At 40.8% G+C, this 21774-nt stretch overlaps 2 protein-coding genes and 1 long non-coding RNA gene across 14 annotated transcripts in view; 1 reads left to right on the top strand and 2 right to left on the bottom strand.

Annotated features, from left to right (window-relative positions):
• The window catches only part of PPP2R2C (protein phosphatase 2 regulatory subunit Bgamma), a 193357-nt gene extending 188200 nt beyond the window's left edge, over positions 1–5157 (top strand). For all 10 annotated transcript variants that reach the window (XM_064418721.1, XM_064418726.1, XM_064418720.1 and 7 more), the window contains one exon: positions 2265–5157. In XM_064418721.1, the coding sequence (XP_064274791.1) occupies positions 2265–2556 (292 nt within the window). In that variant the 3' untranslated portion in view covers positions 2557–5157. The remainder of the gene's footprint in view (positions 1–2264) is intronic.
• Positions 5158–7451: 2294 nt separating this feature from the next.
• LOC135299534 (uncharacterized) lies at positions 7452–13480 on the bottom strand. Its single transcript, XR_010361510.1, has 2 exons — positions 9231–13480; positions 7452–8625 (listed from the first exon to the last, which is right to left on the bottom strand). It is a non-coding gene; the product is annotated as an uncharacterized LOC135299534 (long non-coding RNA).
• Positions 13481–15663: 2183 nt separating this feature from the next.
• The window catches only part of WFS1 (wolframin ER transmembrane glycoprotein), a 32587-nt gene continuing 26476 nt past the window's right edge, over positions 15664–21774 (bottom strand). For all 3 annotated transcript variants that reach the window (XM_064418716.1, XM_064418715.1, XM_064418719.1), the window contains exons 7-8: positions 19708–19853; positions 15664–18340 (exon numbers count right to left, since the gene is read on the bottom strand). In XM_064418716.1, coding sequence (XP_064274786.1) covers positions 16532–18340; positions 19708–19853 — 1955 coding nt within the window. In that variant the 3' untranslated portion in view covers positions 15664–16531. The remainder of the gene's footprint in view (positions 18341–19707; positions 19854–21774) is intronic.

Raw genomic sequence — 21774 nt, 5'->3', positions numbered from 1 at the left:
GGGATGCTCCTCTTTCCCCTGGGAGCCACAGCTCTGCAGCCTGGGGCACTGGGGTGCCCCAGTGTTATGAACCTGCATCAAAATTTTGCCTGGGGGAAAGTATACAGATGGACTGCATCACAAATTGTGTATGTTAGTGCTGAGATATGAAATAACCTCGACTTTTTCATGTTGTGAATAACCATTACAGCAGGAGCTGTAATGACGAGACATGGTGATTTGGAAGGAATGAAACGTTTGATTTACTGCTGTTGATTCAATTTCTGAAATAGGCACTAATCTTGATCAATAGGCTTTCTGCAGCTTCTGGGATACATTTTATCAAGCTGTCAGACTGACTCTTGTTTTTTAACTTGTGAGGTTGTTAACTTGTGCCTTGCTAGGCTGGATTGTGGCTTTGTGGGGGTGAGAAGGAAAGGGAAACCTCTCTGCAGGCAACCAGAGGCAGGTCCTGCTGCTGGAGAGTACAAGGAGCTCCCTGCCAGGGCTGGATGGGGACAAGTGCCCCTGTGCATCGCCCCTGCAGCCCCTGTCCATGGGATGAAGGCTGTAGGTGAGCCAAGGGCCGTGTGTGCTGGGTCTCTGTGCTGCGCTGTCTGGTTTGCAGCAGCAGCTCCCTTTGGCACTCCAGGAGCTGCACAGAGCTCTGTGGGATCAGTGGAAGCAGGGTGGAGCTGGGTGATCCCAGTGTACAAACCCAGCACACCACTCCAGTTTCCCTGCAGTGGCTCTGGAGCCTGTGCTGCTCCCATCCCCAGCTGTAGCCACTGCAATGAGGGAGGGGCACAGCTCACATTTGTTCTTTTGCAGTGTGTCATTCATTTGTATTACAGTCACTCCTAATGGCCCCAAAGGAGATCAAGGCAGCTCTGGCTGGAGGCTGTGCACACACTAAGGCACTCCTGAATCCAGGAGCATCTAATCCTATCAGCCAGTGAGTGTCTGCATGGTGGAGTGTGGCTCATCCCCGTGAGTTCTCCCATGTTCTCCCATATGCTCCGTGTTTCCCTGGCCAGACTGCTGCTCAACACAGATCCCCCCCCAACAGCAAAGTGTGAAAGCAGCTGTCATTTGAGATGAAGGTTTGTTTATTAATGCCATGCACGTCAAATATATTCTTTTGGGCTCTATTAGAAAGGCAAATAGTTACTGATTGCCTGAGTCTTAAAACTGTACAGCTTTTTCTGTAGAGACCTGACCATTTGGGGTGGATACCCTCTCACAGAATGGAAATTCAGAACAAATTCACCCTGTTTGGGGCTGAGATAGGAGAGAACAGCCCTGGTTTCACATATGGAAAAAGTTCACAGGGGATGAGCTTTCAAACAAGGCTCTGAAACCCATGATTATGCTAATCCAATAACCTGAGGGCCATGGATGAAATCCTGAATTCATTAAAGTTAGTGACAAAATATCCTCCCCTAGGGACATGGGGAATGAAGCAACTGGCAATCTATTATTTCAAACTGCAAGCTGATTAATGAGGTAATTTTTATACAGATCGAGGTATGTTTTTTGTCCCTTTCTCCCAGACCCAGAAATATGTCCTGACTTGATGTTTCATTCAAACTTCATATAAGAGATGCCAGAATCCTGACACCAGTGTGTTTATTTCTAAGAAGAATTGTAGATACAAATTTTAATGATGTCTGGACTTGCAAGATCTGTGGCTTCAGCAAGGAAAAGAGTTTCATCTGGAAAGAATTTACATGTGCAAATTCAATGTGATTTTTCTGAACCTTTCAAAACACCCTTCTTCAAATACTCTTTAAAATATATAATTTTGTACTAAACCTTACTGTTGTATCAAAAGATTTTAAATATGTGGGAAATTTTAAGACTATTTCTGGAATCATGGTTAAACTCAGCTGTCATTAAAGGTGAAGTTCCAGAGAAAGAGAAAAAGCCTGAAATGTATCATCCTTAAGCACTCATAAAAAGCTGGAGGGTAATTAAAAATAACTTAATGAAACATGTTGCTTTTATTATCTTCTGATGTGATTCTCGTGATGTCAGGGAGCAGATATTATTTGAGGTAACTGTAATTTTCATTGCATAACATGGGAGGGCAAGGCATTGGTAGAAGAAAACTCTTCATTCTGGGGAGCACTGGGAAAACCCATTTTTCTCCTTAGTCTTTCCCATCTGAAACCAGAAGACAGCTGACCCTAAGGTCAGACTGGGCTGTCCTGATCCAGTCGTGTCGGTAGGCTTTGCACAGGCTGCTGTTTAACCGCCTTTGTTGTGTCTCTGTGTCTCTGCAGTGTGATAATGACAGGTGCATATAACAACTTCTTTCGAATGTTTGACCGCAACACCAAGCGGGATGTGACCTTGGAGGCTTCCCGGGAGAGCAGCAAACCACGAGCCATCCTTAAGCCCCGGAGAGTCTGCGTTGGAGGCAAGAGGAGGAAAGATGACATCAGTGTTGACAGTTTGGACTTTACTAAGAAGATCTTGCACACAGCATGGCACCCAACCGAGAACATCATTGCTATAGCAGCGACAAACAATCTGTACATATTTCAGGATAAAGTGAACTCAGAAATGCACTAGATTTATCAATATCCCTCTATATTTACAAACCAGCCTCTTGAGAGTTGTAGAAGGATGTGATCTTCACAAAAATTGTGGCTTCTGTGGTGGGATTTGTAGGTTGCATCCTTTCATCCCTCAGCCTGTATCATTATTGGTGGCAAGCCAATTCTTTTCCATCACTGCAACTGTATGAGTAAAAGGCACGAGTGCAAATCCAGTACTGTGGTCTGTATCGGTTCCTTTAAACAAACAGGGATATTTATTCAGTTTAGGAGTGTTCCTGAGGAGGGCTGAGGCTCTTCAACCCCTGTCCATCCTTTCGAGGGTCTCAGTGGTTTGCAGGACTGTGGTGTTCTGGTGCCCTTCCTGCTTTTGCAGTGTGCAGCATTTACCACATTTTTAGAGCTTTTTGCCTCAGTCTCTTGATTGGGTTTTTTTTCCAGTGCTGTTTTCTTGTCTTTCAATTAGGCCAAGCCTGTTTGAAGGAATGAATAGCCACTTTCCTTTAGAGCATGTAGGTGTGGCACATTGGAGGGACCTCATGGGAGTTGGAGCTGGAAGCAGAATCCCAGCTGGTGAAAAACTACCCTTTCTCTCCCATCCCATTCCCTTCTTTACAGTATCCTCTTATTTATTTATTTATTTATTTATTTATTTATTTATTTATTTATCACATTACTTTGTGCTTCACCTTCCCAAGTGACTAAGTGACAGACTGATATAGTTACTCAGCCAGCTTGTTTTAAGTTTATTCTCCATGGTTCTCTTTGCTCTATTTAAAACAATAAGTAGTATCTTCATTGTGTGAGGACTATTACAAAACTTGGCATTGCAGCTCTGGAGGGACTGGCTGGTCAGACACAGCCTGGCAATTCACACAAACCTGTGCTACCATTTGGGGTTAGAGTTCTGGAAACCTTGGATAGAAGTGCTCTCCTTGAAAGCAGCAACCAACTTGAGTGGGAACAAAGTTACATCTCTGCTAGACACGCTTGATAAAGTCCCTTGTTTGTTGTTTGCAGAATGGTTATGTTAATCCTGGCCTTTAGGGAGCACAGGCAATGCCTGGTATCTGTAACTGTGAAAATAATGGTGCTGCCAGAGCAGCACTGCTCAGTGAATTTTAACACTTTTAAATGAGGCCGCTTCTGGGAGACCATGTCCTGGAGAAACATGAAAATTTGAAAAATCCAAACCTAACGAAACCTTTCTCCACAGAAATGCTCTTAGATCTGTCTCTGTTCTGTAATGATGATAAATGGAAAAGGAAAGTACACACAAAATAGGGCATGCAGGAATGGCATGGGAACAATGCAGTGGGCAGGAAGTCCTCTTAATCCAGAAAAAGAAAGTTCTGCTGCACGTTTAATAGCTCTGGCAGAAAATTCAATATCCCAAACGATTCCTACTCTAACCATGAATAAAAGAGCACAACTCACATGACCTGTTAATCTGCCCATATTAAAACTCCTCAGAAAAAAAAAGTCTTTAAGCCATTATGCACTGATTTCTTGGTAAGTGGAGAATGTACCGATGAAGGGATCTGCATGCTTTTGTATTTTGGTTTGGGGGAAGGGTGGGTGAAAATCTGCTTACAAGAAATAAAAAAAACAAAGTCTAGAGCTTTTATATGACATCTCAACACCACACCTGAAATCTGTCTGAAGTTTTCTAGATCAATGCTGTATATTTTGTGTGTAGAAGCACAAACACATGTGCACCAGTTTCCAGCCACACTAAACACATACGGTATGAAATGTGTAGGGTGATTTTAAAGGGAACAAAGAATGTTTGTTTATAAAATACTGTGTGCTGTAGCAGGCATGGACAGTATATGTACATATTTATTCTATTGAAATTTAACAGAATTGCCTTTTCCTTTTCTTTTTCCTTGTAAAAAGGTTTAAGAGTGTCGTAAATTGTATAGAGAACTCGTTAAAGCCAAACTACTGCTTCAAGGGTGTCACACAATTTCTTTGACTTTTGGACCCCTCCATTAATCTTTGCAGCTCAAAAAGGAAAAAAAAAATTGCTATCAGCTCATATTGGCTTTTACAGCTAGAGATACTGCAAAACATATATTTAGCTTTTAACATTCTCAAGTAAGATTCTATAGATAACTTATTATAAAGCAGATCTTAATGCAACCTTTTTTTGTTTTATTTGAAGTACCTTACTCTCTTTCAGCTTTGGGTACCAAAAAGAACATGTTAAAATTAAATAAACAAATATATCTTTGGAGCTTTATAAAACTAATTAAATACCCAACCAAAATACCATGAAGTAATCCTAGAGGAAATAAATAGAAACCTTTCAAAGACCAGTATTCCGTTCCTGTCTTTGACATCACTGTTACAGATTGGTTTCCTGGTTTCTTGAATGTATGGAAAGTAAACATCGTCATTGTGAACGTTTCCAACTTTCTTTCTCTTTTTAGTTTGAGCTTTCAGTGGTGTAGAGTAAGTGATGGTAAAGTTGGTAAATCTGATTGTTTTGAAAGCTGTTGTTCATGGCTGCATTTTTTGTGTTGCACAAATTAGCTAACTGTTGTTGAATAAAAATATAAATATGTTAATACCAGCTTTTTCAATAAAACTACAACCAAAAAAGGCATAAATAGATGACTTCAAGGCACAGCTTATTTTTAAGCTAGGCAAGAAAGAGTTGTTTTAGCTCCTTCTACAGAGGAGGAAGAGTCACAGGGATCAGGACACGGAGGGCAAGCTACTGTGGGAACTTCAACTGTTGTGGCAGGTGGAGGAGGGAATACATGCCATGAGTGGGATCAGGGTGTTGTGTGATGAAGAGTGTGGGCAGCTGTAGCAGAGCTGGAGACATGCTTTAGGTTCAGTCCCGGGACCAGCTTTTTCTTTTGCTCATAGCCCAACCTGGACTTCAGGAGTTTTGAGTCTTCGTTGCCTACAGATGGAATCAGAGGTGTGCAGTGTGCATTGACACACGAAGTCACAGGTAAAAAATTGGTGTTGGTGTTGTCACCAAGACTGCGGGAGAAACAAAAGTCCTCCAACAACATTTTTAGTGTTAGAGGATCAAGGCATTACTTTATTTCTGGCCAGGATGTTGTTGTTCTGGCCAGGATATGCAACACAAATAATTTCATTCACACATAGCCCAGGTGTACAGAGAAAATCATTCCATGATACATGAATTTTACCACTTTTTTCACAGACTTTATACAGTTAAGGCCCATAGAGATTCATTGGTTCAATGTTCATTATGTAGTTCTTAGTATTTGGTTTCCTACTGGATCTGGATTTCTTCACCTCTGATGTTAATTACATCCTCACCCCCTGATTTCCTTATCAGTCTTTTCTGGACCAGGAGTCTCCAGCCATGCCAGGGAGCAGTGTCTGAGGTAGATGTCTGTTGATGTTCTGCTGATGGTCATTATCTTTTTGGGTATCTTTTGGGCTACTCTCACTTTGTTGAGATATTAACCTTATCAGGCCTTCACCTGGTAGAACAATGCCCTGGAAAGAAACTCCAATTGTCCAAAACTGGACATGGCACTTGGTACTATAGTCTAGTTGAGATGTTAGGGCATAGGTTGGACTTGATGATCTTAGAGGTCTCTTCCAACCTCATTATTCTGTGATTCTGTAATTCCCTTCCCCTGGGATAAAGGTGAACACAGGTTGGACTCGATGATATCAAAGGTCTTTTCCAACCTAGTTCCTTATGTGAATCTGTCAAAACTGGCTAAAGTTATAAAATTTTTAAAAATTTAAATTGGTATATTTTCCAACTGTCATCACTGGCCAGGCTTGAGACCTTTCCAACCATGGAAGTGCATCAGGGATGTGGCCAGGCCAGCCTCCCAAATGAGACTGGCTCAGGTGACAAACCAGAGTGCTACCAGCAGAGCAGCATCCTGCTTTCCCCCACCACTGATCTCTACCACAGGGGAAAATAAAATGTAATAATAAAAACCAAAAAATGCTGTCTTGGCACACACACTTAAGTAGGAAACCATTCTCTTTCCAGTCCAAGCTGGTGTGTGACTCTCTCTGGTGATCCTGACTCTTGCCCCAGCTGTGGGGCACCTCTCTGGAATCTCAGTCCAAGGCAGCTGATCTTGCTTGTACCCGAGGTGAGAATCCTCCCTCCATCCCTGCACACAAGTTAGACACTGAGAGGCTGAGGCCTTTTTCTGGATGCAGACCAGAATAAATTTGCCTCAGCTGTTACACGAGGCAGAGTCTGGCTTTGCACAGCTCTCCCAGAGCTTACATGCTAATTTTTTTCACCCCTTTTTGGGATGACACAGTCAATCCCACTCATTTAGATGGACAAATATGACTAGGCACCGAAGAGAGAAATCTCAGCTGAAAATCAACACATCAAGCAATACACTATTTACCTTTCCAGTTTCCCTTTTTATCCCCAAATACCCAGTAGGAGCAGGAGCCAGATGGCTCACTAGCATGCTTTTGAAATTTTCACAGGCATACTTAGCAGCTACATACGGCAATTTAACCCTTTGTGGCTTGGGGGAGATACTGGCGTGAGCCACCTGCTTCTGTGGTTGCAGCCAGGAAGTTGTCCTGCTTTAAGTCTGTTGGAGCCTTTGGTTGTCCCTGATGAGAGGGCAAGTGGAAGGATTGTTTGCCTTTATATCCAATTTTCAGTAACATTATTATCAATTTGCTCCCACTCCCAATAGGAATTATTTTCCATTTGCAGTCTTGTCAGCAAATTCTATTGAGTTTAAAATTAGAGCATAAAGGCACTTGCCTTGCTCATGTGGCAGAACCAGGATTACTGGAATGGGCCTAATTTTATAGGCATGGGGTATATTTCTTAGGCTTTGTGAAACCATTAAATGGTTTCTGGACATTCTGTACAGGCCAGCTCTGAAAAGGTTTGCTCTCAGAGTGCACCATGGAAAAGCATTTCGTAGCAGTGTAATTTTATTTTACTTCTCTCTCAAGTTGGATAAGGATCAAACTTTTACTCATGTGAAAGTGAATGCAACTCTTTAGGCACTTGTAGATCCTAAATCTGGCCCATGATACAAAGCAATTTATGTGGAGCATTTGACTGCATAAACTCCTCAGTTCCCTTAGCTCTGAAAGCTGCCATGAGTGTGGATCAGCCAGGCAGGGTACAGCTAATTACTTGTCTTTCCATTTGCCATTTGAGGCAGTCAATGAGTAGGACAAGATCCTTAAACCAACAATTCAATTTATCAGTTATTTCAAGTATCATGACAATGCTGTACATTGTTTTCATAACATGGCTGCTCAAATAAATAAACCCTACAGCAGTGACTCAGTCAAAGTATGCAGGCTGGTTTCCTGGACAGCCAATCCTTGTTTTAAAACTAGTACTAATCATACTACTAACATGCATGTCCCATGCAATAGCATAATTGAAGCAGATCAATTTTAAATACAGGACCGAACTCTTCAGCTGGCAATAGGTGTGTGAATACAGCACTATGACCGTCCTTCAAGAAGAGTACTTAGCTCAAAGAAGTCCAGAAACCCCATCACCACCCTCTATGGCTTCATCATCATTTGTCAAACAGGAGAAACAATTCTGGGGGCAGCGTGGGGGTGGCAGGGAGGAATCACTGTATGTTATAAACAAAAATAAATAACTGAAATTGGGATTTGGTTGTCAGATTGGGTGAAAATAGGTTGATATTCCTCGATTCTATAGCTGTAATAAAAATGTTGTCCAAGCAAGACACCAGAGTGATACCCCACTGTTGATAACTTCTGCTAACACCCCAGTTCTGGCAGGTTCTTGGTTTTATTTCCCTTTGGTGAGGCTTGAACACCTCCAGCAGCTCTGCAAGGTGCTTTGGACCACGCTCCTCCTCACTTTAGTGGGAAGGTGCAGAAAGAAGCAGAGGTTTCCCACAGGTAGGAAAGATCCCATCATTGTGATCTATTTGCAATACAGAAGGTGATGCTCACAGAAATTTTATGCAGATCTTGGACTGCCTTGTGGAAGAGGTGGGGAGGAAAACATTGCACGTTCAATTATCGTCCTCTGACATCTCTGCTAACACCTTTCCAGGATGAACAGCTGCACTCTCTGTTTCTCACAGCTATTGATCTGCAAACCCAGAGAGATGTTGCTGCATTAATTGAGCTCTGTCAACATGTTCAAAATATTCTTTGCTACCCTCACAGGTAAAGACTTACTTTAGCATGAAATGAGAGATAAGATGCACTATTTTATACCACCTTCCTCCACATATTTTGTAAGGCTTTCTTTTAAAATATTTGGCTATTTTGAGCTGCTATTGTAATATTGCTAATGAATTTTGAGGAGTCTAGTGCTACTTTTAAATCTGTATCTCCTAATCACTTTCTAGAACTGCAAGAAATCTCTTGCTGCACAATTTATCCCCAAGGTCTTGTCAAACCTGTCCCAAAACCAGACTCTCCCGAGATCCACTTTTCATTATCAAAGAGCAGAGAAGATGATTCTTGCTTGTGAAGGACAATTGAAGCCTGAGGCTATCTAAAGAAGGGGAAAGAAAGATTTCCCTTGCTTCCTCTACAGAGTCCCCAGGCTTATCCCACACACTCTCCTAGCCTGTTGTGCTGCCTGTTCTCTCTGTGCTTTTCCTTCTACCACATCCTGTGACTCCCCACATTCCCCTTTCTGCCTTCTCCTTCAGCCACATGCAGTGGCCAGAATCCAGTAAAACTCACCAGTTATTCCCAGCCCTGGAGCAAGCCCAGCTCCCTCAGGCAGCTGCAGGAGCAGTTGCTCACCAGCCCAAGGGGGAGTGCCCTGTCAGCTCCCCTTCTCCTGGGCTGTCAGAGGGGAAAGCCCCATTTGCCAATGTGCTATATTTCAAGTGGAAGATCTACAGAATTGAAGAGGTTGTCTCTTAGCAACCACAAATGCATTAAGAAAGCAGTTTAACTGTTTAAACCTTCAATTACAAAATCCACCACAAAGAGGCAGCTGCTGTGCACGAGACACAAAGCTCATGCAGCAGTGAGGGACAAAACTGCTCTATGCACATCCACCTGCCAAAGGCACCTGGCTGAACCTTCTCCCTTCCCTGCACAAATAAGAGGGTGCTGTCATGGCCTACACCCACATCCTTTGCTCTCCTGCAGGAAGAGAAGTGGAGAAAATGCATCTTTTTGCAGAGAAACCCTGAGGTTTTGTGTATTGATCTTATGCCCATAGGACCAAAACAAGATCTTCAACACTTTCCAAGGAGAAATAAAGGAGTCCCACAATGAAAACTCAGAGTGAAATAGGCACAGGGTTGTGATCACAAGAGTTGCTGTGATGCAGGATGTATACCCTGCATATACATTGTATACCCTGCATTGTACAGCTTAGAATCCCAATCTTTTCCCTTCCTGGGTAGTACCTTAATTACCAGATACACAATTCCCACAGTTCTTGTCTTCTGAGGGTTTGTGCAACTGGAGTCAAGCCTCTCTGCTTTATGTGGACACCCCATACAACAGCTGTTTCAAGGTTCCATTATCATGCCTGCAGCAAACCTGGATTTTATTCTTGACCTGACAAAGTTATAACAAAAACAACAGGGCATCTGCCAAAGTTAGTTTAGACAATTCACCAATTTCTGCCTCTAAACCTTTCTTGCCAGTATTTAGTGCACATTCTGTTCCATTCTGCGTTGTTCTCAATGGCTGTATCCCAGCTGTGTGATGACACACAGGGGTGAGCCCATTGCCCTGCAAAGGGAGCTCCAAGGACCATTGTTAATCCCTGAGAGGAACGCGCAGCAGGAGCGGTGCAGAGTCCCTCATTCACAGACTGAAAATATTTTGTGCACAAAGGCAGGACTTAACCCACAAGCACAGTCCATAAGCAGCCTCTGAGGGCAGTAGGAGCACATCTGGCACTGCAAAGGCAGGTCCTTGCACAGCCCACAAACTTCTTCTTCCCCCTCTTTGCTCTTGTAACTAATCTTCTAGGTGTAAAATTTATTTGTGGGCTAAATAGACAAATGGGGATATGAGCATCATAAAGTCACCCTAGGACAGACAGGAAAGGTGGCACCCCTTGTCTTTCTTGCTCTTGCTTCATAGATGCACTATTCTGGAGAAACTTAATATCATAAACAAAGCAAAAAAAGAAATTCTGCCAGGGCAACTACTAGCCCCAAATAGTGTCCCTACTAACTAGGACTGTGATATAAAGCACAGGCATACACTCAGTGTAGACATCTGCACTTAAAGACTGTGTACCTCAAAGCTTAGACAGAGGAGCTGTCCTGGGCTAGAGAAACTTCAGGCTATAGGATTGAAGCACTCCATGGAGATTCACTTTTTAAACAACGATTAAAGATCAATTGAACTGTTATGAGAAGCAGTATTAGGAAAGATTTATGAATCATCCATTTATAACTGTAGGAAAGCATCTTCTGTAAAGAGAAAACTGAAAAATCCATTTATTGCAAAACCAATTTCTGGGCTCATCATCTGTCTGTCACACTGGTGCAAGGGCACACAAATGGGGAGTGTGTCAGCCACGGACTGCTTTCAGTGAGCAAGTTGGTAGATTCCTGCCAGTATGTGCTTTGAACAAAATTTAAAAACAAAAACAAACAAACAAAAAAACCCACCCTGAATTGTTTTGCATTGCATCTTCTGGATTGAATTTGTTTTGATCTTGAAGGATTTTTAAAAAAAATGGTTCTTAGAGTATTCAGACAGTGAATCCATCCTGACCTTCACATGGCATCTTTGGCTTTGATTCTAGACAAATTTTTGATCAGAACTTGGTCTGTAACTACTTCCAAAGCATCTAAGCCCTATTAAAATAACATTTCCATTACCTAATTAATTGTTTGAAGCTGTTTTCAGTGATTGTTTATTGAAGTTATAGTTTGTCACCTGAGGCAACAGCATGGCTTGTTGTCGTGGAAACATCTCTGCTGTCACCAGCAATGAATAGGGAGGGAGGAACAGGAGAGGAGCTACAGAGGAGATGCTTTGTTGAAATGCCTTGCTCTTTAAAGTGACTAAATTATTTCAGATAAAGACAGGCCATGCTGAGATCCACAAACACTGATTCCTGGGATATTATGGGCTCTGTGGGCTTGGTTCAAGCCCTTTCTAATTTAGCATGACACAGCTCCTGCTGTCAGGCACTGCTGTCTCCCGTGGTTAACAGCAATGTTTACAGGGCCCTTTCTGTTGCCCAACTTGCTATTATTGCACAAAAATCCTGCCACCTACAAAAATACAGCAAAACATCTCTAGCAACCTGCTGTCATCTACCTATTTGATCTGTAAAAGATGAAAAATCAGTATTGCATAGTGTCTCTTATTGGCCTTTATGTGATGTATGATCTTGCCACAAGTTTTCTGCATTCCCAAATCTTTGTGCTAACTAATGTCCATAGGTATCTCAAGCAAGACTTGCAGTTAGATAGAAGCAATGCTGATTTAAGGGAAATTTTAAGTTTTTATTAAACTCCGCCACAAATTTTCTCTGTTTCTTGTAGAAAACAGAGAGTTAATAAAAAGCTTTAAGCTCTGATAAACTGTGATTATTATTTTTCTTTTGCTTCTGAGACACGAAGATACAGGAAAAAACTAGAGTTTCCACCAGCAGCACCATCAGGACTGTTTTTTGTCGCTACTCACTTTACTACAGCACCAGACAATGCAGATTGATGCTGACAGGCTTATAAGATCTCAGAGACAGGAACATTCTCAGAACCTGCTGAGCTGCAAAGCAGCTAGGCTGCACTTTTCATAAGTTTCATATGCTGTTCATTTATCATTGTGCAGTTTTTTAATCACACAGAAAATAGATCATTTTCCTCCCTTTCCATAGTCTTGGACTGCAGGCACACTCCACAATGATGCCTTTGCTTGGCATTTGTTTAACTTCGCTTGTATCTGGCAGGGAATCGGCTTCACAAATGGTTATCTATTTTTCATCGGAGGTTTTTTTTTCTAACTGCATTTCCTCTTCGAAATGGAGTAAAACCAGACCCTGAGTCTTTTGTTCCTTGGCGGTGCCCTCTGGAGACAGCGGCAGAGGGAGGGAGGAAAGCGCAGCGTGAGCCTGGAGTGCCACCTGATGGCACGGGAGGCAAAGCGCCAGGTGAGGTCTCTGCCAGCTGGGGACACCTGCCCTCTGCCAAACTAGCAAATGTACCATTTTCTTGCAGAAAGTCCCGAATAGCAAACCAGTACAGCGAGGCTCCAGGCAGAGGTGTGCTCTCTCTGGAGGTTTATGCCCCTGTGTGAGGACACGACCTCCTGGATGCCCTAGGATTGGGCTTTCTGACTTTTTAAAGAGCATACTCAGGTAGTTTTTAAAGGAAGGCTATAAGCAGCGTTTCCATGTTCCTGTTCTGCTTCAAAACTTGAAGTTCAAGCATAGTTAGAAGGGAGAGAAAAACAAGTTTTCTCAGTGCTTAACACTTCACACTTCCCTTTAAGGGGAAGGTGACTCTCATATTTTCCACATCAGGCTATGATTTATAAGAGGAACTGCAGGATGCTAGTGATTTTTTTTTCCTAGAGTAAAAGGTAATTAAAGCTTTTGAGTAATAATATGAAAATAAATGAACCATCTTAATGCATATAAACAGTGATGTGCTTTGGTGTTTAGTTTCCAAGCATCCTATTTGCACGCAACAGTTGCTTATATGTAGGTGCCAGAAGCAGGTATGTTACCTCCTTACAAGTTGGCAAATTGCACCCAATTTTTGCTGCATGGATTAATATATTTCTAATTCAATGGCATAGTTGCTGGTTTTCCTTCATATCAATCTGCTGTTCAAACAATTGCAGCTGTGAGTTGGAGTGCAGCTTCTTACAACCTCCTTCAGCTGTTACTGGATGTGAGCCTGAGAGGCTGTGATGGGTTTCAGAACAACTGAAAAGGTATTCACTATCTGGAAACCTCCTTTGCCTTTTACAGGGGAACTAGACAAGCCAGAAAGCAGACAAGCAGCTCAGTGGAATATAGGAAAGCACTACCCCAATGGTAACACAGAATGGTTTGGGTTGGGATTGTCAGCCCCCCTGCTATGGACAGGGACACCTTCCACTAGGCCAGATTGCTCAGAGCCCCACCCAGCCTGGCCTTAAACACCTCCAAGGATGGGGCAGCCACAGCATCTCTTGGCAACATTCTTATTACCCTGTGTTACAGAAAAATTGCAACAAATTCCAATTAATAACAGCCATTTTATAGCACTTAAAAGATCAATTATTTCTAAGAAATAAAACCATGTTAATTCCTACGGATGTACCATTTTTTTTCTCTGGGAGAACAAGGCAAAACTCTGCATTCTTGCCTCCTGCAAGATGCTGTTAGTCATTACAGAGTGGGCTCTTAAGTTATTCAGAATTTCAATATGTGTTTTGTTGTTTTTCTGTGCTTATGGAAGAATGTACCAGTTTGGAGAACAAGCAGTACTTTTTCATGTTACATTGAAGATGAAATTCAAATGAATATTTTTTCTAAATTCTTTATATTCTAAATGCTAAAGCTGAACTTACAGAACAGCTGAACCCAATTTAGAATTGTCAATAGCCATGCAATGTCCTCCTCCTCTTTCATTAATTAATACTAATTCAAAAGACTGAATTACCAGCCTAGAGAAAGGGCACCTGCCTTTGGAACTGTTTATAATTCATCATATATTGAAAACTGAATAAGAAAATAAAAAATGTAGGAATCACTGAATAATTAACAGCAGCTGCCAGGTTCTGTGTCTTTCCAACCTAGAAGATGGACTGGTTTGGAACACAGAGCTGTAGCAGGAATGGAACAAAGTGTTTTTCTTCTTCATGTAAGTACATAAAGGGTAATTATTTAACTTTGAATCTGACCAATATTGATATGAGAATTTTTGAAGGAGCTCTCCCCCTCTGAGGAACTAGAGATTTTTAGCTAATAATTCAAATTTTCATATTTAGTAACAGTTATGTGCCAATATCCTCTAACAACTTCCACAAAAAAGGCTGAAATACAGGTTTCAGAGTTGTTATTATGATACAGATGGGAACTGAGGTACCAAGATTAAGCCTTTTGTCTCTTAAAAAGCAACTCATTCCAAAGAAATCAAGTACCTTCCCTCCTCTTGCAAAACTTCCCACATCTGACTTGAGTCACTTTTTCATTTTCAATAAATGTAACAACTCCTTCAAAATGCACCACAGTAAGTCACTAAGTTGACATCCATACAAAGGGGAAAAGCTAAAAGGAGAAGTTTTAGCATTAGATCTAAATCCCAAGACTGTTGCCTTTTTTTCCTCCTGACAAACACATGAATAGAAGTTTCACAATTGTGTATGTATGTAAGGGAAAAAAGTTAAAAAACTTAAAATCTTTTGTGCTTATATTTCAGAGCCAGGAAGAATGTTTGGGTATCTAAAAAGAGCCTATGGATGTTCTAACAAAAGGAGGAGAAAGGCCTAAGTTTGGCTTATTTCCAGCCAAAATGGGCCTGGGTAAGGAAAGCTGTCAAAACTTGCATTTACTTGCTATCTTATTCCTTTTGTTTTCCCCAGGTGGAAATAGAGATACTTGGCAAGTTTTCAAAGATAGAAGCACCCAGCACCCTGAAGATTGGTTTTACTCCACAGATTTTTCTGATGGGCTGAAGCATGACCGTGGTCATGGTGGGGCTTGTGCCATGGGCACTGGGCAGCACACCTGGAGGTGCCTTTGGTGTCCTCCCTCCCAACTGCAGCTCTGGGTAATGATCAAGAGGGTGCTCATAGCTGGCATGCAGCCATTGCCTCACTGACCCCAAAAGTTTTCCATTCTCTACCAGGTTTTCATTGCTAACCCTTCTCCCTGGTCCTGCTGAGGACTGACACAAAGGCAAAAAGGAATCTAAAGCAGGTTCAGTGGAGGAGTCAGGAGAATGGCAGGATGTATCTGTGACATGCAGCCACAGTGGCAAGAAAAGGCCCATAGTCACAACAAAAGCAGGGAGAAGCACTATGTGCAGACTGCACAGCTACAAAAACTTCACCTGGCACACCAGATTTTACTGTTGACTTCAAAACCATCAAGTGCAAGTATCTCACATCAGAATATTTTAAACATTCTAAATTGTACTTTTCAGAAAAAGCTGCTATCAGCACAACACAAACAACTGGTCACAATGTCAAAGCATAATGAACAAATGTTGTACTCATTTAATTCAAGTTTGTACTTCATGTTTATTTGCAAAATACAAGTAATTAAACAAACATTCTAGTTCCATTTCCACTATAGACTTTTAGGTATAATTTCAGTTGCTGTGGTTTGTCCATTACTGGTACCATCTCAATACCAGCCTTGGTATCTGTCTTTCACACACCAGCATGGACTATACCTTAGTGTAACCAACCAGAACAAACAGCAAATTTCATACACAATATTTAATGCTAAGTAGAAGCCTGGGGTCTTTGTAAAACCTTGCTGGGGTGTGAAATGTTGTGCCCTTTCAAAAAATAGTGATCACTATCTTCTGGACAAATAGTGAAACAGTGATTGCTGTACGCAATTACCACCAGGTACTGACTCTAAGATCACTTTTTTCTAGAAAACACCAAATAAATACAAGCAATGAATGCAACAAAAGCTATTGTCAGCTACCTATTCTAAACCACATCTGTGAAAATACAAATGGGCACATTGTGAATACTTAAAAGAGTAAAGTGCTTTTAACAATGAGCAAGTGAATGCATCTAGTGTTGTACCACAGGCAATATATCCATTTTGGACAAAACAGTTTCCATGCAATTAGTCAGCAGTGATCCCCTGCATTCATTTACAATATTAAAGTACTATATATTACTTCAGTTATACAGGGTTTAAGGTCAGGATACGGTGTGTACACTTGCAAAACTCAACCAGTGCTCTCTATTAGCACACTGTTTGAGCATTGCTACAGGAAGGTAGATTTTTGTTGGGTTTTTTTTTCTCTTAAGGAGCCAAACCTTTGGTAGTGTAAATGCAGTGGACACTGAAAATACCACTGAACCAATATGCGAGCACATTATGCAGCTGACAGGAATGGGAAGAAGAAAAAATCAAAAGCAAATTTAATGGCTTTATGCACTGTGCTCCTCCAGTCCTGCTCTATTTTCACGTGTCTCCCTGCAGGTAAGAGTTTAGACATGCAATTCAAGCAAGTGATTGCTTTCAGTTCAAAGACAGGCCATTTACTGCCAAGACGACCCTCCAGAATTGTGCTGAATTCAATTATACTCCCTTGCCTCAAGTTCAGCAACACTTTTTTAAACTCATTGCTTGCCTTCAGCACAATATCTTTGGTTATATCATCCTCCTCTATAGGCTTGCTTCCATTTTTACTACTGAAAGGCATGCCCACAGTTATTTCAAATTTGTACCGATCAAACATTTTCATGTGGCATTTATGCTTTGTCAAAAACTTCAGACGACACAATTCTTCCTCCTCCAATGTAACATTTTTGGGATCACAAAGAGGGTAGGTTTCACCATACAAGCATCTCATCCAATCACCAATAAAAAATGGAAGCATATTTATTGCAGATTCTGCACTATTGTCGATTTCTGTCACGCGCACGTATTTGAACCGCCCGGTCCACGTCACTCGGTGTCCTTCCAGGTGACTGCACAGGATCTGAGTACGTGCCATGTTAGTCTCCTTCCAGGCCCGGGGTCCACAGAGGAAACCATACTGATTCCACGTCAGGGTGGAGTTGTAAACTTTCATGCCTTCAGAGCGATACACATAGAACCAACAGAACAGCACTACAGCTGTAATCCACACCAGAATGAGCTTCACAATCGAGCTTCGCGTGAGCGATTTAACCACTTCAACTACAGAGAAGTTAACCTTTGTCCACCATCGAAAGAGCAAAGGAACAGCACACAAAACCAGGGTCACTACAATTTTCATCAGCTCCAAAGACAAAAACCACTTAATGAGGTGGACAAGACACATCAGTGCAATGCCTACACCCAGCACTGGGAGGGCAAAGAGGAACAGGAAGTAACCAATGGAGGCACGAACGAGCCCAATGCCAGAGGACTCCCGCAGAATGACCACAGAGAGTTCACACCACATAAAGCACACCAGGTATGGGACCAGGTAGCAGTAGGTGCCTTTAAAATTCCGTAGTTGGGCCATTCTAAAGAAAAGATAGAACAAGTACAAAAATAGAAGGCATGGGATGCTTACATTGATCACAAAGAAATGGCCTACAGGAACTGTAAAGAAGGTTTTCCCTAAGAATTTCAAGTAGCCAAAATTCCCAGGTAATATCTGTAATAGGGATAAGCAACCTGCAGCCATCTCAGTCATTAATGCCCTTCGTGTGTAAGGTTCTGCACACGTGCTTAAACTCATGTAACTTGTCACTGTGAAGAAAACTGAGACAGTAGCTAACTCTGAGCATGGTATACAGTCTTTGCTTGCTATAGGGAAGGAAAAAATTACAAAGAATACTGACAGTAAAAAGTAAAAGTATGGCTCTAAATGATTCCATCCAAAGTTCACCTCAGCTTGCTCAACATCTAGGTTTGGTTCAAAACGAAGCAGTAAGTCAGTCAAAGCACGGAAGTTTTCCCAAGCCTTACTGTCCTGAAAAACTTTCAGTGTGCAAATCACCATAGAAATGAAGGACAAATAGAATATGACTAATGGAATAATGAAGGCAAAAAATTCAATTGTAAGATTACTGATGATGAAGAAAAAGATGAGAGCATTGATATGGTGTGTTGGAACAATGGTAGACAGCCAATGCATTCCTGCCTTTGATGCAATATCTATAAGGTATTCTTTAATTTCCATAATGGCATGAAGTGGATATTTTACAACCTGGAAAAAGAGAAAGAAGCATTTTATTAACAAGCACTTTTGTATCTTTACATCACAGACATTCCTAGCTGAAGCAGTAGCAGCCAGTTGTCTAACCTCAGCTAACATGAAAAGATTTATATTTCAGATCAATGCTGCCAATAAAATAAGATTACCGTGTCTGAGATTATTAGCTCCATTTTTATTAACTCAGTCAGACGAAGCTCAGAGACAATTTTGATTTCAGGCAAGATGTATTTCATTACCTTTGACACATATAATTAAATGGCTTCCTAGTCAAATATTCTGCTCTGCTAACTTCATACTGAAGATAAACTACATGGCTACAGCCCTGCATTATCTTAAGTCATTACTTGAGCTGCGAGTACTGTACTTTAAAGCATGTACTGCCACATTCTTCAAGGATTATGCTACACATTCTATGCATATACACTGCAGGAAGTAGTGCCTATGATTCACATACACATACAGGAAGTCTTTACAGTTGCAGTTTTATCTTTATACAATCCTTGCCAAGCATCTAAGGATGTTAGATGCTGCAATCAATCCTCCTTCCCCCATAAAATGACAGTTTTTATGTTTTCCCAGCTCGTACATTTGTATATTAATTAGTTCAAGGGGAAAAGCCAAGAATGTTCCAGCAAATACCTGTGGCACTGTGATGAACTGGGACAGCACACCCCTAATGATTTGGGCAAAAGCTTGTTTATTTGTGAAGGCATCTCTGTTCTTCATAAATGCATCTCTTTCAGACAATTAGCCATGCAAATGCTTGGAAAGAGACACCTTTCACTCCCTCTTTTTTCCCCACCCCTGCAATATGATAATGGACAACAAACTTTGTTTGTACAGCAAAAATTCAGGTCAGGAACCACACACCCCCTACACCTTGCCTAAAACTTATGCAAGTATTGAAGACATGCACCTTTATTTTCCCTTCTCCTTTCACTGTCTAGAGAAGTATCAGTGTAGAATCTAACAGCAAGTTTTGTCATAACAAAACCTTTTCATGCTAAGGGTAATTTTTCCCACCTGTTTGCTCCTGTTTAAATTAGAAAGATATGAAGCATATAACAACATCTATAATAAAAATAGGGCAGTGATGACAGGTACATTTAAATCCTCACTGAAGATGTAATGAAGGTAGATTGACCCCTTACAGGGAAAACTGTTGTCACTTTCTTTTAAATACATGACTCATATATAGTAAACTTGAAGCATATAAATGAGGTCAGTCCAAAAAGAAGTTACAGCAACAATTCTGATCTATACAGACTAAATATCACTATTAAGTGCAAGTCACTCCAGTGTTGTCTGTAATACTTAAGAGGCCATTCACTATAACCTGTTCCATAGTGCCTTTTTACCTTCAGTCGCAGGGGTAACTCTTCAGGACTCTTCCCTGCCAACTCATCATCTTCCTCTTCATGCATAATCAGGTTAGATGGGATGATTCCCTTTGCATACTTCTTGGTAATTTCAACAAAGTCATCCAAAGCAATAAATTTTTTAGCTAAAAAGATAAAATGAAAATTTGGAGTAAATTTTATCACAACACTGTATTGATTATGAATTGCAATATTAATCTTCTTTCCTGACAGAACCTAGTCTACAAAAACTGAACTACTGACAACATATGTTTACCTTGCAACTTGTCCTGAGATTTCTGCTGAAAACAAAAATCTCCTTGAGCCAGCAATATATATAATATTTTACATCTTGTCAGATCAACACGTAAGTTTATTATAATGATAAGTAGGATAACAGAGTGAGTGAATGTAGCTTATCTGCAAGTATTCCACAGGAAAAAAGACTACTGGATTAGGTCACAGTTTTAAATCATAAACTATTGTATCTGCTTCCGAGAAATATTCAACCGCTGCATTGGAAAGAAAGATTGTACAGAAGCAGTATTGAATTATCTGCATGTCATCAACTGAAACACTGACTTCTGATTTGTCATTTAGCAGTCATTTTTCTGAGTTCAGAAGTTACAGACATATCATTATGGGAAATACATAATTATTACATTTATGAGACTAAATATAGATTACCTAAAGTGTATTAATTTAATATGCTATGTGGCTATACAAAGGGCCTCCTCCAAACTGTATCAATTGTGATCTAAACCAGCTAGCAGCAAGAAAACAGACCTTGCTCCATTTACATAGAGACCAAATTCATCCCTCTGCCCTGGAAGATCCTTATCCACTCCTGTGAGCACAAGGGAGGCATGGGGTTACTACTGAAAACTCCAGGGAAACGGCAGGACAGAAGATTATTTATACACTGATTCAAACTCTTTGCATCCAGTTCTCTACATCAGCATGAATTAACTAGTTTCTATGGCAGACAAGCTTAATGCAGTTTGTAAAGGAGAATAATTAACAGCAATTTTTTTTCAATAAACTAAAGCAAATGACTTCACTGTGCACATGAAAGAACTGAATGACAAAAATCTGTAACACACCTCCTACACAGTAAATTTAACTAGTTAGCTGATGCAAAGATATGAAAGCTGGCCTGCTTATTAGTTTGAGATTTTAAAGAGACAGATAACTGCTTCATCAAATTCAAAATCAGAGGATTAATGGGTTTGGGCCCAGAAAATTTTCCATGTAAATATGCTACATTTATAGAAGCAACATATAAATAGCTTCACATTTAAGACTGAAAACGCTGGAGATATAGAACAAAAAAAGTATTTGTCTCAAGATACATATTAGAGGAAGAGGAATGTTAAGAGTTCAATAGAAATTCAGCATCTTACAATCTATCTTTTGGTTTAATCTCACAATATGGATGCTGCCTTTGGCTTGGGCTTTTGCCACTCCCCCTCCTCCATGCATGAACCCTTACGTCCCACAAAACACCATCTGGCTTGCTTCCCAAGAAACAAGAAAGGATTTATTTTTGCTAACTATTCTTATTATTCACAGACTGTAAGGCAACTTTATTTGCATCAAGAAATCTGTGAGACTCTTTAGGTGTTTTGGTGGGCTTCAGATTAAACCTACCATGAAAGGTGTCATCCAAATTTACTGTCATATTGGGAAAAATATACAGTGCTGGAGTAGTCTTATTCATGTAGGATCAGCAAGCAGACATGTTAGAAACTCACAAGAATACCTTAACAGCACTTTTACAAGATCATGGGACATCCTGAGAAGGAAGGAGTTATTAACTTACTATGTATAGATGGCCTATCCACTGCAATGACATGCACCCTCTCAGGCATGCAACAACTGCCCATTCACAATGTCACCTCTAATTTTCTGTTTATACCTCCATTAAGGACAGCCCAGATCAGATATCTGCAAACACATATCTGGCTTAAAAATTATCTTCCAAGTATTGGCAGTGTACTAACACTTAAAGAAGAATCTCCTTCTGGCAAGATAAATGAAGAAAGTGAGTCAGAGAAGTAAATGCTT

Source organism: Passer domesticus, chromosome 4, assembly GCF_036417665.1.
Source record: "Passer domesticus isolate bPasDom1 chromosome 4, bPasDom1.hap1, whole genome shotgun sequence".
NCBI classification, from domain to species: domain Eukaryota; kingdom Metazoa; phylum Chordata; class Aves; order Passeriformes; family Passeridae; genus Passer; species Passer domesticus.
This window is presented reverse-complemented; position numbering and strand designations above follow the sequence as displayed.